This window comes from Xiphias gladius, chromosome 8 (genome assembly GCF_016859285.1).
Source record: "Xiphias gladius isolate SHS-SW01 ecotype Sanya breed wild chromosome 8, ASM1685928v1, whole genome shotgun sequence".
Lineage (NCBI taxonomy): Eukaryota > Metazoa > Chordata > Actinopteri > Istiophoriformes > Xiphiidae > Xiphias > Xiphias gladius.
In genome coordinates, this window is record NC_053407.1 from 18,717,103 (window position 1) to 18,741,489 (window position 24,387).

Consider the following 24,387-nt stretch of genomic DNA (forward strand, 5'->3'; position numbering starts at 1 on the left):
CATTCAGGATCAACACTGTGGTCAACGGTGAATAATCGGAACAGTCTATGTTGATCTTGATTGGGATCTGTGCTGTTAGAACTGGCACTAAATCATGTATGATATCAAGTTTCTAATAAATGACTGTGACTCACCCACCCATAGAGAGCATATACAAGAAATATCCAGAATAATTAGCCGGCGGCTCTTTTTCCACTGATTGTCATCAAACAGTCTCTCCACATTTTGCTCTACTCTTACCCATCTACTGTTAATTTTTGTGATACCCAATCAGGCAAACACACACACACACACACACACACACACACACACACACAGACACACACACACACAGACACAAACACACACACACACACACACACACACACACAGACGCACAAACTGCATCTTTCTCATACCATCTAATGAGGTGATGACCAACCACTTGTTATAATTGCTTCAGTCTCCTTTTAATTTTCAAGCTTATTAATCATATGTAGAGTTATTTAAGAATGCATAAATTAATCTTAGATTAAAAAGCCTATCAAAGCCTCAAAACAATTAAAGAGTAAGGTAAGATTTCCCCTGGGCTGCCACTTTTATTTTAATAGAGTGTTCAGGTGATTATCATACTTTGATGCAGCACTGTGATTAATGCAGACACACTTTTAAATGAGCTGTTCTCTCTTGCACAAAAAGGTAGAGTGTGCATGAGCCTGACAATGACCTCACTGACTTTTTGGGTACTTGTCCCATTTCCCTGCCCAGGTTTGGTTGAAACACACTCGAGACACACCACTTCTTTTCAGTGACTGAGGCTGTGAATGTAACATTTAGTTTGAGGATACGGATTTCAAATAAATCTGCAGGGTTGATGGGACTGGGTTAAGAATTTTAAGGGTTTTATTTGCAGTCTCTGTAACAGTTGAAGAGTCATTTTAATTCATTTCATTTCAGGTTGAGTTGTTCACACTGGCAACAAAACTTTAAATTTATCTAATAGTAATAATGACTTTTAAGTAAGAGGTTTGTGTTGACGACATTCGAGGTTTAACAGGCAATACCCATTCAATAATCAATAGATGGACAGATGGAGGAGATTGCTATTTAATTATTTGGCCGCTCTTTTGACGTGAGCAGACGCCTCAGGTTGGACCAACGTCTGTTCACTTACATGGACCTTTCCTCTCAAATAAAAAGCATTTTCATTTAAGATTTAGCCTCCGTGTTTTTGGCATTGATCTCAGTTACTATTGATCCTGTGTATTTAATCCCAGTGGCAAACAGATTAGCGATTGTTAAATGATGATCATTACGGGACAGAATGAAGTTGAAGAAAATTACAATTTTAGCCATGGAGTCGGTGTCATGCAAGTTTCCATTTTAACCCACAAAATTTAATCCCACAAAAGAATAATTCAAGAATAATCATACAAGAATAAAATTCGTAAATTTCATATTAGTCATTTGCATTTTAATCTGCATTTGTCAGCTGTTGTAAAATGGAATTACCGACTCCACAACAGTTTTTGTTGACCAAACGTATAAAAATAATAACAATAATAATAATTATTATTATTATAATTTTTTTCAATTATTATTATTATTATTATTATTTCGGAATTTGTCGCCAAACATATGGATGGTGCCAAAGCATTTTCCTCTCTTAAACAATGATTGTGGAAGAACTGTCATCGCTGCTGCGCAGCTCCGTCCCTCTAGAGTCCAACGGGACCGACAGGAACATGTCCTGTCACCTTCATCAGTATTACACGTTGCTCGGCTCCGCTCGTGTGCCACGTGAAAATGATTCATCCAAACCTTTATTGACTTTCAACAAGTTAAATGCCCGTCTGTTGTGGCGTAGGGCTGTCTGCATTGTTCCTCTGTCTGATCTTTTTTTTCTTACAGCTTTGGTGTGTGTGTGTGTGTGTGTGTGTTTTTATTTTTTTTTCTTTTCTTTTTTTTTTGCTCAGATCACACAGTGACCTTTAGAGCAGCTGGTTATTGTCAAAACGCGTGTAGGCGAAGTGTCGCCTGTCAACGGTGAATCCGTGGGAACCCCGCACATGATGCAGGCCTGCACGCCCTGACTCCATGCACACAACAATGTGTCGATGGGTCCCCACTGTTTTTTTTTTTTTTTTGGTTTGTTTTTTGTTTTAGCGGAAAGCCAAATCCCACTGCAGCCTCCTCTATTCATAATGTCAATAACATTTGGGTTTTTTTTTTTTTTTTTACACACACAGAGAAGTGCAATAGAATTAATTAAACGCATTATGGTCAGCATGATAGGCTACAGAGTAATGAAAGATTAATGTGGATGTTCTTTTTTTAATTTGGAATTTATTTAAACACGGGGGCCTATAGGCTGCATTGAATAAAATGTTTTGTAGCTCTTTTTTTAATTGAATCGTTTCACTTTCCCCTTTTGTAGATAGCACCGCATCCACATGTGTAGAACTGCAGGCTGCCATAAGACCAAACACTCAAACCATGATCATTGGTCATGAATCTATAGTTAATCCAGGCTGCCTGTCTGAGTGGGAGTGCCTTGCCCTAAGTTTTGCCGTCACTTGATTGCTGTCGGTGTCGTAGAGGGGGGCTGTACCACAGTCTGCAGGCCATGTGGGCGCTGCTGCTGCTGCTCCTGCTGCTGCTGCTGCTGCTGCTGCCGCCGCCGCCGCTGCTGGCGCAACACAAACCGTCCGCACACACCGACCGCGGCGCAGAGAGAGAGGAGGACAGTGAGCAGGAAGGAGGCGGCGCTGCGCGGACAACTGCGTCCCTCTCCCAAAGCAAACAGCCTTCCCTCCTCCGACACAGAGCTCGCATCGCTCCGACAGTCGCTCGATCGCCGCTCTGCCGTTCACGACTGAGGGGAGCTGCGCGAAACCTGAAGGTGAGTTTTGGAGGCGGATTCGGGCAGAATGGAACAGTCCGTGTTTAGGCTGTTTTATGAACTGCCCTGACTTCAACCTACCTTAATACCTTAATAATTACAAGGTTTTTTTTGTTTTTTTTTTTCTTTTAACGCACAGTCCTTTGTGCTCATGATGCTCTTCAGAAATTTAAACCCGCAGACAGTTGTGTGTTAACAGCTTCAACAAAAACTGAAGTTGCAGGCGAATAAAATCAAACGGGGTTTTACGTGCATGTAATGTACAATTTTCCCGTCTGCATTATGTCATAAACATTGTTTAATAGAGGTCTGCTTACGTTCTTAAGGATTTGTCTCTAAACACACAATCATGTTCATACAACTTCATTCAAATGCAGGCCTTTACCTGCCTTATCCTCTCTTTTTCTGTGTTTAGCAGCTTGAACTACCTACTATGAAATAATGAACTTAAAGCGTGTATTAAATACTTACTATTAAGTTCTGCTTGAGGCTGTCATTACAAAAAAACACAACCTCACATGCTCACCTCCAACGCCGTCTCTGCAGCCTCCAGGCCTCCGAGGATGGACTCCATACCTGCGGGGCGAGACTCCAGCTCCTCGCCAAGCTCCAAGCAAGAACTTTCCTACCCGAGCACCAACAACCTGAAGCCCAACCAGGTCGGAGAGACCGTGCTGTACGGAATACCCATCGTGTCTTTGGTGATAGACGGCCAGGAGAGACTTTGCCTGGCACAGATCTCTAACACCCTGTTGAAGAACTACAGCTATAACGAGATACACAACCGGCGCGTGGCGCTGGGGATCACCTGCGTCCAGTGCACCCCCGTCCAGCTGGAGATCCTGCGGAGAGCCGGGGCCATGCCCATCTCCTCCAGGCGCTGCGGGATGATCACGAAACGCGAGGCCGAGAGACTTTGTAAGTCATTTCTAGGAGCTCATTCGCCTCCTAAACTTCCAGAAAATTTCGCCTTTGACGTGTCCCACGAGTGCGCCTGGGGGAGTCGAGGCAGCTTCATCCCGGCCAGATACAACAGCTCCCGGGCCAAGTGCATCAAGTGCTCCTATTGCAACATGTATTTTTCCCCCAATAAATTCATATTTCACTCGCATCGCACGCCGGAGTCCAAGTACACGCAGCCAGACGCAGCAAATTTTAACTCCTGGAGGCGGCATCTTAAATTAACCGATAAAAACAGCCAGACAGAGATTTTACACGCGTGGGAAGACGTGAAGGCCATGTTCAACGGGGGTAGTCGTAAGAGGACGCTGCCAGGCAGCGGGTCAGAGTCCAGCTCCCCGTTAAAATCACAAGGACCCAACCGTCCCCGAGAATCAGCCGAGATACCCGCAAAGATCCTCAGCTGCGAGGACAACCGCGGCGGCATGACGAGCACACGCAGCTACCCAGTCATCCCGGTGCCCAGCAAAGGCTTTGGGATGCTGCAGAAGATCCCGCCGCCGCTCTTCCCACATCCGTATGGGTTCCCGGCGTTCGGCCTGTGCCAGAAGAAAGAAGACGGTATAATGGGAGAGCAGAGCAAGGCGGGCCTCCCGGGCGTGCTGTGGCCCGGTACCAAGGACAGCGCCTACCACTCCTTCCCCATGTTCTGGCCCGCGGCGGGCGCGCTGCCCATGCCTCCGTACCCCCAGGCCCAGCACAAACCCACGCCGGAGCTGCTGTGTCCTCCTCGACAGACTGACATGGACATATCTGAGCACAGCGACCGGAGCACCAACACGTCAAAAGACAGCATGGTTGAAAACGACCGGTGCTCCAGCACGCAGTCCGCGCGTAACGACGACGACAAGTCGGGGGACGAGGCGAGGCCGCTGGAGGGGATGGCGCTGGCCCCCCGCAAAATCAGCTACGTCTCCGCCTTCAGACCCGTTATCAAAGACGCGGACTGCATCGCCAAGCTGTACGGCAACAGGGGCGCTTACAACGGGTGCCGCACCGGCTATTTATCGCCCGATTTTTTAAGCGAGAGCTCGAGCTACCGCTCCATGTCGCCCTGCGTGGACAGCGAGGGCGAGCCGGACGTGGATGTGGAGACAAACAAAACACCAGATGAGGAGGAGGAGGAGGAGGAGGAGGACTCCCGGCCTCTGTCCTCGGTGTGTCCTCGAACTCCTGCCGGCCTGGCGCACAGTGTTTCGCCAGACGATTCAGACTCAAAGGGATTGCAGGGGAGCAGTCTGGCAGACTCCCAGAAAACGAGCCTACACGTGGCCCAGTCCTCTGAAAGAGAACTGCAGAGCAAGCAGTTATCAGAGACCCACATAGCCGCGTCTTTTACTGAAGTGAGTGACTTCTAACTGAGAAACACTGGCGACAATACACGCTGTAACATTTCTCCGAAGTTTTTCCGCAACTGCCTTTGTTTTCCTTGGTCTGTGTGTGTTTCTAAGCAGATAAATCGTTGTGTTCTTTTGGGGAAATTTGTCTTTTATGTTAAAACAGTGTAACAGCAGCAGCAAACAGCATGTGCACAGCATTTAGGGGGAAAGAAAAACCATAAATCGCTCCTTTAAATAAAAATATACACACTTCAACTTAGAGTATATTTTTAATGATCAATTTTAAATTTCATTTTAATTCTTTACTGCCATTTAACCACACCTCTTGTAACTTTAAGAGCTGAAAGAAGTGGTGATTCTTTCTTCTTTAGGTTTACACACCGGAGAGGGCTGAGCTGCAACAAAGGAGCAGTTCCTATCAGTTCAGACCTGCGAATTACCAGACTGGAGTTCTTACGACAAATGGTCAGACGTTTTTCCTTTTTGTGCTTTTGTTCAAACAGTTAGCTGTTGAAAAAAAAAAAAAAAATCGAAAACGGGGAAATTACATCGATTTATTTTCTCTTAAGATGAGAGTGCGAGTAAAGAGGAGCCGTCTTCTACAGTGGAGGAGATCGAAACGAAATCTTGTAATGAACAAAGCAGCGAGGAGAACCAGCGAGAGCCGGAGGATGGTAAGACACACCGAGGTCAGCCGACAGGATTCGTCAGTGTTATAAGCTGTTTTAAGACATAGGGAGTCTACTTTTTTTTTTTTTTTTTTGCAGATAGAGGAATATAATTTATTTTCTGTGTATTCAGGCGAAGACGCGCTAGCCAGAGCTCTGCCAACACAAAGAAACATAGAAACTCTGGCAAAAGGTAAGACAGTGTCTTACTGTTAGATAAAAGGATTAACAGATTTTGTTATTATTATTATTGTTATTATTAATATTATTATTATTATTATTATTATACTAGCTATATAAGATTTCAAGCTAACATACATTTCACCTATTTTATTTCGCATAATAACACCAAATGTTTTAAAAGGAAGGACAATAAGCCTCCAGGTTTAAACCTTGTCGTATTGTAATTTTCCATAAAAAACAAATTTCAGCAACGTCCCCTCGTTCATCTCCATCTCCTTCCAATTTTAAGGCCTTGGGGCCAAACACTTGCAAATCCCACTGTATTTCTGACTTGGATCCACCTTTAATTAAGTGTCACTTGCAAAAACTGAACAATTTCTTACCGGGTTTAAACTAAATGAGACAATGCCTCTTTTTTTTTTTCTTCTTTTCTTTTTCTGTTTTTTCGCCTTGAGCTAGATGCTGTGGGATTTGTCCCAAAAACATAAGGGAGGGTGTGGTTTTTTTTTGTTGTTGTTTGTTTTGTTTTTTTCTGCAGGCCCAGGAAGACCTGCTCTGATTTTTCAGTGTAAATGATGATGATGTCCTCGTCACTGTCGTTGAAAATAGATAACCGACCTAGAAGGAAGCTGATACGAACGCCCTTTTTTTTTTTTTTTTTTACCTTTCCTCCTAAAACATCCTCTATTTCTGTCTGCTTTTTTAGAGGAACTACAGAAGCAGCTGTTAGAGCAGGTTGAGCTGAGGAAAAAGCTGGAACGTGAATTTCAAAACCTGAAAGGTAAGCTAAATTCTAGCAGTGATTTCATAGACAGACTCCAAAGTCTATCTGGCGCATGTGAAGTGTTCTTCCTCTGTCACGTTTTTGTGATTCAGGCCAACGCATGACCCTTGACACGCCATGACCAAATCCACCTCAACAGTGGCGCGCATGGGTTCTCTCTGCTGAGCAAAAAGCTGTTAAAGGGCGCAATTCAGCTGGTTCAGGGACGCCCTCCTCTGGGAAAATGTGTTTTCAAAACCCACGTTATCACTCATTTGAGAGGATTATGACTTTAACCTTGTGTCCAAAATTATCCACGCAGGCTTAGAAAATAGTTCTCTGCGGGGAAGAAAGTGGAGCAGCGGATGTTTTGGGGCTCAGTTTCATTTACAGAAAAACTGATACAGTGAATACAAATGACTTGTTTTAAATATATATACACAGACATTTATCAAACATTTACCAAAGCTTAAATGTCAAAAATGTTGAACACTGTCACCTAATAGCTGAGGAGACTGTCAGTTTTATTAACCTGAAATATCAGAATTGATATTAAGATGTTTTGAATGCCAACGCAATGGAAAATGTTACAGGAAAATTTCCTTTCAGAACATCTGGATGTATACATAACCTATGCGAAGCTACTTAAGACTCCAAAGTGGTGCTGCACAGATGATATTTCTTAATATGAAAATGAATCCATGCCCAGGAGAAGCAACTGACTGTATGGAGTGCATCATGTGACTCTCGGGACAAAACACCTCTCCCTCTCTGACTGCTGCAGTATTTTTTAAACTGGCATTAACTCCTAAACACCCTGCATCTTCTCTCCAGAATGCTTAAAAATGTCTCACCCTCTCAGCTCATTTCACACTCTGTTCGGGTAGAAAGCTTTTTGAGAATCTCGTGATAAAATGGAGAATGGACACTGGATACTAAGGCCAGTACTCACTGAAAAAAACAACAAAAAAAACAATCATAATATTCCAAAGATTTCTAGTTGGTAAAATCTCCATTAAGAGAAAAACAATAGACTCTTTCATGTGGTATAAAGTTATTTAAAAACTCTTTATGAAAATCGAAAAAAAGATTATTTGATCACTTCAGGTTTTTTGAGTTGTATTTTGGAGTTCTGGAAATTATTGTCCCATCAATTTCTAAAAAAAAATCTAATATCAGTTCCCAGTTCCGCTTCTTTTTTGAAAACTTGAAGCTGTGTGGCGGATCCCACTCACACCCACAAATCCACATTTTTCTCTATGCATTCACTGGTAGAATTCGGATCCAGCTATTAGGAGTTTGGCGAACACACAGCACAGTCTAGTGCCAAGACAGCACAACTGGTTTGTATGTAGCACTGGCTCCAATCTACAATTATTCCACATTTTTATTCCACTGGATACACTCTAAAGAGCCAGTGAGGTGGGCTGTACAAGGATCAGTGATCATCTGCAAACAAGACAAAATTAAAATACTGACAAAAGCAGGGTGATTACAACATCAACAAAAATGTCCCAACAGTTTTCTTTCTCAGGTAGTTCAGTTAAATTTAAAAAAAAAAATGGGCATAGTGTGTCATTTTTTTAAAGTTACACTTTATAGCTAATGTAAACTCTCATTGCTCCATTGATTCTAATTTTATGGAAAACCAACAATGAGATTAAGTCTCAATGAGAAATACAGATCATTTACACTGAGATATATATATATATATATATAAAATGCTTAGTCCTAATCTCCACTGTAAAGCACCAATGTTTGCATTTCCACACCCCAGCATGACATGCAGTCGCTCCAGTTAGGAGGCCTGGAGTGTGGACATGGAGTCGGTACCTGGGTTTGTTGCATTAGCTTGAGAACAGCGCCCTGTAGAGGCGGGTAGACCTGCGGACCAGTTCCATCCACTGCGCGTTGTCAATGTTACCAACCGCATAAAAGCAAGGCTTCATCCAGTTAAACTCGACGCGTCCCTTGTTTATTTTGAAGGTTCGTATGAGTATTCATGACAAATGTCAGAGCTAAATACTCCTGTTAATTACAGTTATCAGTGTTTTTAGGATGGATGGACCGGTTCAATTACCACGTTTCCTCCATGAAATTAGGCCTGTGTCGACGTCTTGAATAGAGGCTCCCCTGCCACATCACTGACCGAAATCTGTGCCTGCCATTTGTTCCTCAGATAATTTTCAGGATCAAATGAAAAGGGAACTTTCCTACAGGGAGGAGATGGTTCAGCAGCTTCACATCGTCAGAGGTGAGAAAAATAAAGCAGAGGGAGCGTTTGCAGCTCAAGTGCCTTCATTTTCTACCCCTGGGTTCACAGACTCGCTGGGACATATTTGCCGACGTGATTGATGACAGTCTATGCTCAAAATGGTCTGTGTAGACAAGATATCACGGATTTGTCTGGGTTTATCTGTGGGGGATCATTAAGTGTGTTCTTTTTTTATTATTATTACTATTATTATGCGTAGAACAGTTTGTTGAAATCACTTGAATCACTTGCACTGACGTGGAAAACACTTCCAACTGTACTCGATTTCTTTCCATTTACTCCTGATCAGTCTAAGAGCGTCCGCATATGAATCACACAGACACGGACCTGCAACCCAGTGGAAAAGACAAGGAGACGTAACATTTCTCCCACCGATTTAAAACAGATTACCGGTGCTCACTGTGCATCTCGCACGCGTGGTCCTCCCGTCTCTCTTCTCTTGCGCGGCGCCTTCGTTCAGCGAGTTGGACCAAGAGAGAGGAACTCGTCCCTCTTTTTTTTTTCAGCAGAAGTTGAACTCTGTTGAAATTAGTTATACGTTCAGGGGGAGCAGTGGCCAGGGTGATGCTTAGACAGACCTCATTTCTGCACCCAGAGGCCCACACTCAAGACAATTAACTGCCACACACCCAGACCACAGACTGCACAAGGTCGATCCGAACTTGCTTCACCACAAGTTTTTTTTTTAAGCGTTGAATCAGTTATTGCTCTATTGTGTATAACACACACACACACACACACACACACACACACACACACACACACACACACACACACACACACACACACACACACACACACACACACACACACACGCTGTGTTTATATTGTATACAAAACTTCTACGCTATTCAATTTTCAATAGGACCACTTTACACTCACATGCAGGGGCACTATTGATGGTTTCATCTCCTTCCTCATAGAAGCTCACGACGCTTTGCACCATTTCTCCTGCAAGATGTTGACTCCTCGCCACTGCACCGGGTCCTGCTCCTTCAAATCTCCGCTGCTGCCACCCTGAGTGGGATCACTCTCCACATTTATACGACAGAGAAACAGAGGACGCATCCGCAGCTTCGGCCACGCAGCAACCCATTGAACCCCCCCCCCCCAGAGACACTCTGAGGGCTCAAGTCGAAAGTACACCAACTTGTAATTACTTGTAGGCTGATATTTTAAAACGTGTATCTACACCCTCAGCATTTATGTAACCATCTTGCAGACGGTGAAATTTGTTTTCCTGAAATGATACAATTGATGATATTTATTATTTGTGGCAAAGTGCAATGACAATGTATGTATCTTGTAATAGCTGTAATAGGTTGTTATTTCGGTTTTCCTTTTTTTTTTCAGTAATAGCGGCTTTGACTAGACCACTCATTGTTCTTTATCCTCACGGTTTTGTGAATTAGCCTACTACTTTTGCTGTGTTCTCCTCTGCAGGCCAATAGCTTATTTTGGATGTTATGCACTTTAAACGAGTGATGGGAATTACAAATAAAAAGCCCGTGCATTGAAATAGGCCAACAAAATGATTATTTGCAGCGGTCAAACCATGCCTGCTTTGTTTTTTTTCCTCTTTTTTTTTCCTTTTTTTTTCTCCTTTTGCTTATTTGAAGGCTCTACAGACACAGACGTTATTAGGCTAAATTAGTGCACCCGCGACCTTGCAATTAGCGACATATTCTATTAAGAGTAGCTTATTTGTTCATGTAATATTTGTTTTCATCGCTAATGAATAAATCGTTTTATTCAAAAAGAAATGTGGACTCTTGCCCTGAGCAGTCTCAACAGGAATGCATCCCTTCCCCGTCGTTTTTGCTCTAAACGCCTTATTCGCGAGATGACCCACACACTGCTGTACAAATTGATCCAGCCGCAAAATACGAGGCCACGAATTGTAGTCAGACGAGGCTTACATTTACCCGTTTATGTCAGGCGAAGCGAGGAATTTGCTTCCCCACTGAATTTGTGAGTGCGGCTTTCACCTTTGTGTGTCGGATTACTGAGGCTGTCCACGAGAAAACACTTGGGGTGTCCGAGGCTGCCCCATAGAAAACAAATACATGCAACCAGCGATTATTAAGAATGCAAACGTATGTCATTTGTGCTTAGTTAGCCATTAATTTTCTGCCAGTTGACTAATGTACAGTGGTGGAAGAAGCACTCGGATCCTTCACCAGAATGTAAAAATACTCCATTACAAGTAAATGTCCTGTGTTCAAACTCTTACTTAAGTAAAAGTGCAAAAGTACCATCGGCACTACTTAAAGTATTCGAAGTAAAATTACTTGTTCTGCAGTAAAAGGATCCTTGACTGACATATTTTTATACAATATATTACATTATTAGATTGTTAATACTGATGCATCACTGGGTAAACAGCATTTTACATTTTACTGATCGAGGTGGAGCTGTTTTTTCAACTACTTTATATACTGTTAGATTGTTTAGTCCAGTGGTTTCCAACATGTGGACCCACTCCAAAAGGTCACTAGATAAATCTCAGGGGTCACGAGATAAATAATGGGAGAGGACAGAAGAAAAAGTTCTCTTTCATTCTCAAACAGTCCAGCTATAAAACCAGTTTAGAGGGGCGGGGGCATCTTGGAACAAAATATTTAATAAGCTCATCATATTTGTGTTGTAGCCTACGTTAAATCTTATCTGAAAAGTTTTTATAAACGTAATAAAGTACAAAGCGGCCTACAATATTTCCCTCTGACATCTAGTGGAATAAAAGTATGTAAAACAGAAAATGGAAAGGCTCAAGTAAAGTGCCATACAAATGTAGATGAGTCGTGCTTGAGTAATGTAGCCTATTTCGTTACTTTCCACCACTGCTAATCAAATGATCAATTGATAATTGCCGTACTGCTTTACAGCTAGTTTTATTCTTGTATATTTTTGTAAGCACAGCAGCAACAAATGAAATGGGATGTCAGTGGTGTGCCTAATAAGTATATTCAGCACACGGGTACAGCACTGTGTGCAGTTCAGTGTGCTGCGGCAGCGCCCCCTGCTGTCTGCCGCCGAGAAGCGACAGACTATTTTGAATCAGCTCAGTCCCTTGAGGATGGCTGTTACGCCTGCGCAGACAGTATAACAAGATGGCGGAGAGTGCGGAACTGAAGGTAAAGCGAGCCCCTACATTAGTTTGACAAATAGACGTTTCACACAGCGAGGTTTTAATTTCAAATCATAGCACCATTGTTACTTGACAGTACAGACCCGAGGAGTGTTGTTATCAAAGCATATAATAACAAAACAGCAAAGCAGAGGAGGCCAGACAGACTGTTAGCTGTCTGGCTAGCTCGTTAGCATTAGCTTTGTTATTGTTGCAGATGCTGCGTTAGGCTGTCCCTGCTGAGCGGTTCACCTGCAGATAAGGCCACATATCGCTTTTAGGAAAAGACGAAAGCCACAGGCATGTCAGTGTTTTAAACCCAACAGCACTTTAATGTTAGTCACTTCACAGTATCAGTAGTTCACCGGGCGAACCGCAGTGCCTGTTAAAAAACGGGCTATGTCTATTCCCTGGAAGGCAATCGCAGTTTAGCTGCCATCAACGTTTGCGTTATTTCTGACCACATATGTTGGTAATCCTTGAAATATGGTCACTGTCCACAGCCCAGGTAGCTGTCATGTTGGCCCATGTTGGCGGTTACTGTTCAAACACAGGGGATAAAGTAAATAATATAAAATTAAGTGCTGTTTAAGTCAGATGACACTAGCATCAGTCAGGCGCTGTTAGCTGCTTTACGCTATCTCCTTTCACCTTCTATGATTTTCACGTTGGTAATTACTTATTAATAGACAAAAAACACTCATAATATAATCGTGAAATATTTTCAGTTTTATCGGCTTTCTTCCTGAACGAATCTGCTATGTTAAAACTCCACTTCTTTCCCACAGACATAAGCTGTATCATTAAAATTCAGTAAACAAATGTGAGTGTTGCACAGTTTAAAAGGCATTAAACATACATCCATCAAAGAGCTCAACTCATCCATTATTTATATCTAAATGTATTACTTATGTCTGGTCGTATGAGGCCATATTTTAAGCGTCATTAGGATGTTTACTGTCACTCAAAAATGTACCTTTTGCAATTCCACGCTGAGTGCTAACTAATTAAGAAGTTACATTGATAGTTAAATGGTTTGCGAATTACATGAGCATATAGGCTTTAGGATTTGCATGTTTTCTTTTTAATGCCAACATTAAGTGTTTCATTTGTGTGTGGTGCCACATTGCAGCTTTAAACACAGTTATTCACAGGTACGGACAATAGATTATTATTATTATATATAGGGTGGACATAAAGACATGATTACCAGTGCCATATAATATTAATTTTCATTGCCTCTGTTTCACAGAGGTGTCATTCCAATGCTATAGTAATTTATAAGGCTTGTGGTGTTGCTTAATTTGACTGCATTACACTGCAGGATGTTTGTTATTTTGTCGAGAGTTAAAAAAAACAAAAAAAAAACACTGTGACTAGATTGAGTTTTGTTGTAAGATTTCTGTTATTTTGAGAATCTCCTACAACAAAATAACAAGACCCCCTTATTTTATAATGCAGTGTAATACAACATCACACACTACTTTATGAAAAATTGCCAAAGCTGAATTAACCTTTCTCTGATGCTGCCTCAAGAAAATGTCTCTGTTCTTTTGGATTTCATTATTCTATACAGATACTCATGGTATTGTGTCCACACCCTGTATTTTCACTTGCAGCATGTGATGGAGCTTCATAATTCAAGGCTTTGAAGAACTAGGTCTGCTCCAAGCATATGTCAGAAATGAAAATGTTATGGGTCTGGACAATTTGCAAGATAGTGAAGGATTTTAATAATTTAAAAAATGAATCATGTATGCTTTAATAATAATGTTTTAAGTGATAAAGTCTGAAGTCAAAATGAAAGAAAGACAACTTTGTTTCTTTACACCAGAGTAGGAAAATGTGTTTCCCAGGGTGTAATAGAGCGTTTTTCCCACTTTTAATTTTTCACCAGCAAATGGTAATGAGCCTTCGAGTTTCGGAGCTCCAGGTGTTGTTGGGGTATGCAGGGCGGAATAAGCACGGACGCAAACATGAACTTTTGACCAAAGCTCTCCACCTACTCAAGGCTGGTTGCAGTCCTGCAGTGCAGATGAAGATCAAAGAGCTCTACAGACGGCGCTTCCCAACCAAAATGGTTTCGCCGGTGGACCTAGCTCTGCCCGGTGTTCATTCTGCCTCCACCCTGCCTGCTGGCCTCGCCCAGCTGGGATTTGACAGCCACGGTTCCCCTTCGCCTCTGCTGCCTGTTTCTTTAATTGGGCCTAAGCATGAGCTGAGTCTGCCTCACCTCCCCTCTGCCCTCCACCCTGTACACCCTGATGTCAAGCTCCAGAGACTGCCATTCTACGACGTGCTAGATGAGCTCATCAAGCCAACCAGCCTGGGTGAGACCACCACTTCTTGCTCAGCTCTGTGTCTAGTGGTAACACTTCTCCCTCATGGGCTTACTGATGAAGCATTGTGACCGCAGATATCTGAACCATGACTAGTCAAAAGCCTGCTCGGTAAAAGTTCAATATCAGATGACACTAGTGACTAGTGATTTCTTTAAGTTTGCCCTCTGAACATCATGTTCTGTTTCTGATTTATTTTTTCTAGCCTCAGACAACAGTCAACGGTTCCAGGAAGCATGTTATGCCTTCGCATTAACACCACAGCAAGTTCAACAGATCAGCAGCTCCATGTAAGTGAGAAAGCTCTCTGGTGCAAACTGTCTTCAGCTGTCAAAGGAGATGAGAGTGAAAAAGAAATAATACAGTGAAAACATTGTAACTGCCAACCCCTTTTTCCAGTTAACTGTTTTCATTTCATTACTGTTTTCACAATAAGCAATCAAAGTAAACTGAGTTGTTATTAAATAGACTGTTTAGCTGTTCTCACCAGTCTGACCTGACTTTTCTTTTCATTCTTTAGGGACATATCTGGGACCAAATGTGACTTTGCTGTTCAAGTCCAGTTAAGGTATGTAACTCAAATACTTTTCTTATGAGCCGAAAAAACCTTCTGTTTTAACCAAGATGTATATTTGTTGTTAAGTGAATAGGGGTCTGTGTTTAGCTTCTCGCAGTTGTGCAGCAACCATAAATAGCCATGTCCCTTGGATAGTTTTTCTCATTTCATACTTTTTTAGTCTCAAAACTTATCTGCACATTGTAGAAATGTTCCTGTGGTCTAGTCTTGCTTTCTCACTAAGACAAGAACCAGTGTGTACGATTTAGGGGCATCTATTGGCAGAAATGGAATATAATATTCAGAGTTATGTTTTCATTTAAGCACCTGAAAGCTTACAATGAGCCCTTCATATCCAAATATGGAGCAGGTCTTCTCTCGCGGAGCCCGCCATGTTGCAACACCATGTTTCTACAGTAGCCCAGAACGGACAAACCAAACACTGGATCTAGAGAGGGCCTTTTGTGTTTTTAGTTTACCTAAAGGCCACTGTAGGTTCTCCTACACGCTTGGAAAGGGAGAGGTGAGGGGAGGGGTATTCAGTTGGTTGCAACTGCATCACTAGAGGCCGCTAAATCCTACACACTGATCCTTTAATCAGTTAAAACTTTAACCTAAGTTTTAACTATAACCTAAGTCATTTATAAGAATTACAGGTGATTATCAATGAGAAAGGTAGAAAGACAATTTAACAAGACAACAGGTTGTAAAGTGTGGAATGAGGGATGCAGGGGACGCTTGTCTTCTGAAAGCACATGCTCCAAGTTATGGATATGCATATTAGCAAACTCTTGATTAAGAGCAGTGGTGGCATTTTCACCAATATGCTTAAAAATTCATGGTTCAAGTCCAGGGGGTATAGTTTTCTGAAATCTTACAGGGAAGCAAGTATAACTGCATCCATTACCTCAGGTACAACCTTGCATACAACAAGACACACTTTGTTGGCATTATTTTTACTTGAGAAAGAATACCTAATGGGCCAAAAAAAAAAAAAAAAAACTAACATTTTTTTATTTAATATTCACTGTTTGGATGAATGCCATCCTTAAAGAAGTGCTCTCCTATATCATAGATGGAGATGGCTGTACTTGACACAACTGAAATGGTAAAATAAGCAAGCAAGCCAACCTTTTTGTGAAAGTGGCAACAGAAACAAATTACTTTTGACATTAGTCCCTCAACATTTGCACTTAAGACCTATGTAATTTAATTTCTTCATTTCAGATTTTGTTTATCAGAGACAAGCTGTCCCCAGGAGGATCATTTCCCCCCTAATCTGTGTGTGAAGGTGAACAGCAAACCCTGTAATCTCCCGGTGAGTCCAGACAGTTTGTCATTAGTCTTTTTTTGGTTTGTTTTTAAAAGCATATTTTGAGTGTATCACCAACAGTCACTAACAGTCAAAGTTACTGATGTTTGATGTTTTGACTGCAGGGATATCTTCCTCCCACCAAAAATGGAGTTGAACCAAAAAGGCCCAGTCGTCCCATTAACATAACCTCTCTTGTCCGACTGTCTACCACAGTCCCCAACACAATTGTGGTTTCGTGGACTTCTGAAATTGGGAGGGTAAGAAGATCCATGTCAGAGTATTGGCAAAGTTTTATGAAACAATTTTCATAGCACAAACTGTTTTCCTCTGAAGCTTTAAGGAAGATATTGGTCACCTCAGCGTATTCATCACTTTGTTACTCATCACTTTCACCTCTTTTGTCAGAGTTTTTCCATGGCTGTTTATTTGGTAAGACAGCAGTCATCCGCAGTGTTGTTGCAAAAACTACGGGCCAAAGGAATTAGGAACCCTGACCACTCAAGGGCTCTGAGTAAGTCACTACTTGATTTTGTAGTAAAAACATAGAACTTGCTTGCCACTGCATCTGTAAGGTAGTAGTAGGAAATGGAATAGGCAGTCAGATAAATTAACTTATTTCACGTAATAACTCCTGTGCATTTTTTGTGGCCTGTTTTATCACAGCAAATTGGAAGTCCCAGGAATTAAACTTATGACCTAAAAAGGAAGCAGGTTCCACAAAAGGTCTTCAGTTCCTTACAGGGCCATTTTTGTTTCACTACCGATTCTTTACAGACATATAGAAGTTATATTTTCCTCCCATAAACCGCAACCACGGGGCCAGCCCTATAAATGTGAATGTCCGTAGCTGACTAAGTGAGCGAGTGAGTGATAAAGTTCAACCATTGTTCAGCCAAAGGCCGCGTGTCTGAGTGCTGATGTTACACCTTGAGTCAGCCAGCTGAGTCTTGGAGTTTCTCCACTGGTCATTGCTCTTTCAAAAGGGATTGGTAAAAAACATTTTTTCTCTATACGTCATCAGGGGGATGTTTACAGACGGTGTTGGCAATTTAGCGCCTTTGTCACTAGATTTACTAAGTTTTCACACCCCTTTAGCAACTTTTCTTCACAAAAGCACATGGCTACAAATCTGGCAACTTTCCATAGAAGAGTCGCCAGTGTTACCCCGCAAGTGCTAGGTTCAGGCTGTCCCTCCAATGGTTAACATCTCTATATGTCTCCTTCATTTGACAGGGACGTGAATGAGCTTCTAAATTTTTCTCTGAGTGATCATTTTACATCGCAGTTATAAAATCAGGATTTTAGCAGAGCAGCAGCTTGGAAATGGTTTGGAAGTGACAGCTGGTTAACTTGTGGTCTCAATGGGCCGCGTTTCAGTCACTATTTCGTACTTGTTCTGTTGTCTAACAACAGAAACAGAAAAACATGTAAATTAGCTTTATTGGGAATTCGGCTGTATTAAATTACTGTATATGTGAGCACAGAGAGTAGGAGAGAAGCAAACAGATTGAGGGCGGTCCAGCCACATACTAGGTTTTGACCTAGTCTTGTTGTATTGTTTACTGTATGTGGAGTGGTACAGTAAATCCCAGTGTGATGTTTGTCTTTGCATCAGTTGTATTCTTTATGTATAAATCAAGAATTAATTAAGGTAGTTTGGGTTCCTATTTAATAAATCAACATTGCACGCTTGTTTTATTGAAGAGTCTTTATTGTTGTATTTAATCTTTATGTTTTGCTTTTTCTTTCTCACAGTCAAAGAGAAACTGACTGCTGATCCAGAGAGTGAGATCGCCACCACCAGTCTACGAGTCTCTCTCCTGTGTCCTGTAAATACTATTCTCCACTATATGGCTTAATTTTAAAAAATTCTTCGTTATAGTAATTAGTTCCCAAGAACTGTATATTATTGTGCAGCGAGACAAAAAAAGAAGAAGAAGTAGAAGTTGGGGACTGTGCCGTTGCTTTGTCCTGCAATATTTGGTCATAAAACTGAGTGGTATTTTGTGCAGTATTAGAAGTGAAATGTAACTTGTGTGCCCGTGTGTTTTGTTATAAAGCTGGGGAAGATGAGGCTAACAATCCCTTGCAGAGCAATGACATGCTCACACCTTCAGTGCTTTGATGCTACACTTTATATCCAAATGAATGAGAAGAAGCCGACCTGGGTGTGTCCAGTCTGTGACAAGAAGGCACCATATGAGCACCTCATTATTGATGGGTGAGCACAACACTGCTTCATCTACTGTATGATTCCACTTTGATGGTTTGTGTTAAGCATGTAAGGTGTGAAAAAAACTGCAGATATTTGTATTGTTTTACTTAAAGCGGAAATCTGGAATTTTTTTTAAAATTAGTGGGTTTTTTTTTTTTTTTTTTTATTGTATCCATCTGTGTGGTGGAGTGTGGTCAGAGATGTTCTCCATTCTCTGCTTTTTAGAAATGTTGATTGGGTTTGTGAGATGGCGCCTGTTGTCACACAGATACTGTGAGAAAAAAAACACAGCCCCCTCATTCATTTCATTGTGCCCTCTGTGCTTGCACAGTGGGGGTACTGACCAGAGGGCTCCAGCAAAAACACATGGGATCATCGGGCTAAAAAAATTAAACCTTGTTCAGATTTTGCTCCAATGCAATCCAATAGCATGCATTCCTGGTAGATTATGTTTTAAGGGGATAATTCTGCACTTAGCCTGGCAATTTTCGAGACAGAAAATAAAATAATTGCTACCGTTTAAACTCTCTAGATTTGTAGCATCCTTCCTCATTGTATGTACATAAAGCACTGTGTAGTGCGATAAGCATTCAGACTCATGCATCTATTACTTTTAACAGACTTCTTGAATAGTATTTATTGTCTCATGAGCACCTGAAACAATACGCCCCCACTAATGGACACATTTTTTAATACAGTGCTGTCCTCGGTCTGACTGCCCGGACAGAAAGTGCTGCTTTAAAAAGTTTCAAGGTGTGAAGTCTTAAATTATGTTTTCAATTTGCCAGTGTATTGAAATGTTATCCTATTTTCACAGGTTGTTCATGGAAATCTTGAATAGCTGTTCTGACTGTGATGAAATCCAGTTCAAAGAAGATGGAAGCTGGGCCCCCATGAGGTCAAAGAAAGAGGTGCAGGAGGTGTCTGCTTCATACAATGGTGTAGACAGCGGTATGTAGCGCGCAGATCTCGCATTGTTTAAGTGAGCTCTTAATTGTGATCAGTGAGCAGACTGTGAATTCGCTGTTTCTTTTTAGATTTGTCTCGAACAGAAACGCATGAGCAGAAACGGGGATCCTCTAATGACAACAGCAAGAAGGTTGATGTGATTGACCTGACACTGGATAGCTCCTCGGAGGACGAACTAGATGATGAGCCGCCTCCTAAAAGGGCCTGTCCGTCGCTGTCACCTGTCTCTCCACCTGCAAACAAGGGGTGAGTCTCCAAACCACAAACAGGAAGTGAAATTAGCTGTTGTGTTACTACTTTTGCCACTAACCTGATGAGCGTTGTTTCCTCTCAGAGTACTGAACCTTCACAGCCAGGCCTCTCCTGTGACCAGAGCTCCCAGCATGCCCCCTGTGGAGACCAGCTACATTCCTCCTCCTCCACCTCTTATCCAGGACTACCGCCACTATTATCACACAACTAGCGACCTGCCAGGTAGACATGTCACCGGCCTTAAAAGATCAGTCAGTCTGAATACAATAATCGCATGGCCATATTAAGTTGAAAAAGTTATTGATCACAGTAATAATTCACTCTGTCCATACTGGATGTAAGACAATACCTCCCTAGTGCAACTACACTGTAAGAAACGGGGGACCCAATACACAATGGGCGATACATTCCCTAGTAAGAGCCTTCAGCAGCCTGAGTTTGCCGAATCAGTTAGGTGTCTTTCAGTCTTTGTAGCACAAAGTTCCCTCTTTTTGTTTCCTCAGACAGTGTTTACTTGCTGAGATGGTGAAGGCATATGTCCTGATAGTTTGTGTAAAACACCAGCACTAAATCCATCACATGACTATCGAGATGAAGATAACCTCTTGATTTGTGTAATTCAGTCTGTTTAAGCAGAGTTTTATCACGGGAACGGTACAAGATGTAAATAATGTCCCTGATCTCACACAGTGTAGTCGCATTAGGAAGAGATCACTTCATGGCAAGTATGGAAGAGGAGGAATGATCATGATCATCATTCCCTCAGTGTGCATAAGATGTGCAAGTTTTGTATTAGAAAAGATTCGACAAAAAAATCCATCTTTGAACAGAGATGTTTGTTGCTTGTTCAATCCATTTGTAACTATTATTATGATTAATGTATATTCTGAATGAAGTAAATAGACTGAGTCTTCTTCCTTGTCTTACAGATCTAAATTTCTTCTCCTTCCTCCAAGGCGACAATCAGGTACATTTACTCAACTGGGGCGCTATACGCAAAGTGTCTTACCTTATGAGTCAGAGTGTCCTCTTAAGTGCTGCTAAAAGTTCCTAACAAATAGTTTCCTCTCAATAGCTATTCACTAGAACAAGTTTACTTTGATTGATAGACAGATACAGTAGATTTCATTACCAAATGTTGTAGGTATTTTATAAATTGTGTCATGGGTTTTGTAGATGATCTTGTCAAGCAAATTGTGTCTGGCATCACACACCATCTGTATATTGATACTGTGATATATTATTGTCCAACAAACCAAACCTTCATCATTTGATGGGATACATCTACATGTAGCACCAATGTAATTAGCTTAATGTATGCATTTATTGCTGTGGGTAATGTGTATTGAATTGCTATTGGTATTTAAAGTGCACTTAATGAACCATCAAACAGTGCAGCCTGAAGAACAGACTTCTGGTTTAATGAATAATTCTGACGGCTGAGATACTCTGAAGTTCAGCAACACTAACCTCTCAAAGACTTAAAAGCTACTTTTAGAGCTAAAATGCTTTGTGAATTACTCCTAGACAAATACATTGGAGTCTGAAACTTAGAACTGACAGAAACCATTAATTTTCATTCATTTTTCACCCAGCTCTGCCACTTAGGAGCTACTTTTAGCCTTATCGTTTTTTTGAATACAGCCCCTGAACTGGAAGACAGTGTCAGCGGGCAGCATCGTACTTCATTATAAGCTTGGTTGTTGAGTAACGGTCACTCTTCTCTGTCCTGTTAGCATTACAACATGGTGATGGCTGCGGCAGCAGCTGCATCAGCATCCGCCTCAGAGGACCACGACCTGCTCCTAAACCGTTTCCTGCCATACGGCTCCTCTCAGATGTTACGGGAGCAGCCGGGCACCCCGGGGAGCAGCACGCTGGCAGCCACCAACGGAGGTAGCAACAGTGGCAGCACCAGTAGTTTGGTGTCTTCCAGCAGTCTGCGGGACCGCGACAAAGACAGAGAGCGAGACAGAGACAGGGACAGCCACACCATCTCAGGATTGTCAAGGTCCTCGGTGGAAGCTGCAGCAGCGGCGGCAGCCATTTATGGCTCCATATCTGACGTTATCTCTCTTGACTAGATCCATATAGAACTGAAAGACAAGGGAGACCTCGAGAACAGGAGTTCTTTGTAAATAAGGAAGAGGAAGATGAAAGAATACAGTCCTATGTACAGAGAGGAAAATCTATTTTCAATTTTACTTATCATATGTATATAAACTTAGGACGCTTCTTGTCCGGTGAGTTACTTCAGTTGATATTTTTCTGTGAATACTGAAGACTTTTTCACACCTCTTCATGTGGTCCTTTGATTATATTGTACCTTTTGTACCTGGTTTTTACAGTTTTGTTTCGATATTCCATGTCAATGGCATTATTTCAGTTTGTTACATGCACAGAACCCAATGAGGTAACACATTATGGAACATGATATTTAGAATATAAAGAAAATGGGCATTGTTATAGATGTACTAAAGGCAACAGCAAAACAGGAAAATGTGTATCACTTTCTTTATTTTCTAAATGGCATCATTTCTGTCAAAAATGTTTTGACAGCAAAAAGATCTGGCCATTTGCCATCACTGTAGATTTTTCTGTAAGACATTCATGCTGTGGTCATATTATTTTTAACAAATTATTTATAATATAAGTTATGTTGGATGTATGCTGTTTTTTAAGAAAGCATTCCCTATGCCTCTAGGAACTGTTGCCACTAAAATTACAAAAGCAAACGCTACATCCTTCTGTTGTCATAACTTCTTTTTCTCTTTTCCTCCTCATTTCTTTCACTCAAATCAAATATGAACATTTTTTTAGAGTTCAGACTGTACCTAAAATACATATAAATTGAGAATAAGTCAGTATTGTAAGAGTGTGTGAATGAATGGCGCTAGTCCAACAAGCAGCCTTCTCTCGTCATGTGAAACAATTGGACCTTTATACACATCTGAGATTTGCAATATTGTATATTTTTCTTTTAAAGTCTGTTTTATTTTGTTAAACTTAAAAATATACACAGAAAACTACAGTGAGGTGGCCAGTCGACATCAACAAATTTCTGCTCCACTTTCAAGACAAGGCTAGTTTTTGGTCCACTTGAAGTATTTATTTAATTGAAAGGCATCAAAAGTGTTCAATGAGTGCAAGTGGGTTAATGACATTTCATGATATCTTTATGTTTGATTTTAGCACTTGCTTTTTTACATAAAGGTTGTGTGGAGCAGTGAAGCGTTGACAGTTACAGTAAAAACGTCAGAGTAGTTTTCAGCTTTGCATGTGTATGCGAATTACCTGAAAGCTCACCTGTTTGGGTGATATACTGGTCCTTAGTGAGTCCACAGGATACATAGCCCTTCTTTTGTTGTTTAGTGTATTTACAGCAGCCTTTAAGATAACTGTGATAGCTTAGTCTTTGAGTGTATCACAACATCCAGTTTGGCCCAGAAGTTAAAACCATTGAAGTTATTATGGACGCCTCCCCTCCCTTTATTTTTCTTGACTTGTGCTTACAATTAGGATTATTTATTATCATATATATTTCCAGCATTTGTTTGATTCGTGGATATGCTGTCATTGTATGTGATATTCTTTTGTAATTATATAATTAATGCTATTTAAAAATGTCATTGTTTCTTGACATGCATTGTAACATTTTTTGTTTCTCAGTCCGTTTTACTATCAGATGATGTCAATAACTCAATAGAGGCTTTGATCATTTTGAACGGCTACAAGGTCTACTGTGCTGTTTGATATTTGTAAGAATTAAACCGATATGAGAAAGTGCATCTTTGTAGTTGGCACATTCTTACAGTAGAGGTATCACAAATCAGTATCACAAAAGAAAAAAAGCTGCATCGGTGCATCCTTGTTTTAAACAAACAAAACATTTTAGACTGCTCAAAACTTTGACACGGAAAATTAAATGTACTCTCAGCCGTGGGCCACACGTGGAGACCAGATACTCAGGTACTGGCTCAGCAGGTGTTGGATTCAGTCTTGAGCTTGACTGATTTGTGTGTCCTTAACTGAAGTGTAGACAGGGCATGCTATTGCTAGTCACATCAACGTGATGTGCAGTCCATGTCTGGTGAGTGTGCCAAATCAATGATTTCAGAAGATGTTTTTTTTATTACAGCTTAACTCTGGTTAGGTTACTACAGTAAAGGCCATTCAGGGCAAAATCAAGAAGGAGCTTTACATCTCCTTTCTCCAGAAGAAAAATAATTAATTATTCAATTAATAATCCATTTCCTTGTTTTGTCTTTAAAATATTAAGTATAGTTGAACTTTAAAAAAGGAATCTCAAAATAAATCTTAAAAAGGCTTTTAGCAGGAGCTCCTGCTGCTGCTTTGTATGTGAAGACATAAATTGGATAGCAAAAAGAACACTTTTAAAAGCCTTTTCAAAATGTATTTTTATTTTGTGATTTCATTTTAAAATTCAAAAAAATGCTAATTAAACTTTTCAGTCTATAGTGTCATTTTTTGAATACATCCGTTCATTTATTATAATGAAATGCTGTAAAAGCTGATCATTTGCC

At 41.1% G+C, this 24,387-nt stretch overlaps 2 protein-coding genes across 2 annotated transcripts; both read left to right on the forward strand.

Annotated features, from left to right (window-relative positions):
* Window positions 1-2,797: 2,797 nt before the first annotated feature.
* skor1b (SKI family transcriptional corepressor 1b) lies at window positions 2,798-10,091 on the forward strand. The gene is made up of 8 exons (XM_040133708.1): window positions 2,798-2,881; window positions 3,428-5,184; window positions 5,553-5,646; window positions 5,751-5,855; window positions 5,983-6,042; window positions 6,739-6,813; window positions 8,975-9,049; window positions 9,994-10,091. The coding sequence occupies exons 2-8, from the start codon at window positions 3,445-3,447 to the stop codon at window positions 10,089-10,091; spliced, it is 2,247 nt and encodes a 748-aa protein (XP_039989642.1). The 5' UTR covers window positions 2,798-2,881; window positions 3,428-3,444.
* Window positions 10,092-12,157: 2,066 nt separating this feature from the next.
* On the forward strand, window positions 12,158-24,112 carry pias1b (protein inhibitor of activated STAT, 1b). The gene is made up of 14 exons (XM_040133718.1): window positions 12,158-12,204; window positions 14,095-14,527; window positions 14,742-14,826; window positions 15,057-15,104; window positions 16,320-16,410; window positions 16,530-16,664; window positions 16,813-16,918; window positions 18,163-18,236; window positions 18,468-18,628; window positions 19,440-19,573; window positions 19,660-19,837; window positions 19,926-20,065; window positions 20,773-20,810; window positions 21,580-24,112. Exons 1-14 carry the CDS (start codon window positions 12,181-12,183, stop codon window positions 21,925-21,927), a joined length of 1,995 nt encoding a protein of 664 aa, XP_039989652.1. The 5' UTR covers window positions 12,158-12,180; the 3' UTR covers window positions 21,928-24,112.
* The last annotated feature ends 275 nt before the right edge of the window (window positions 24,113-24,387 follow it).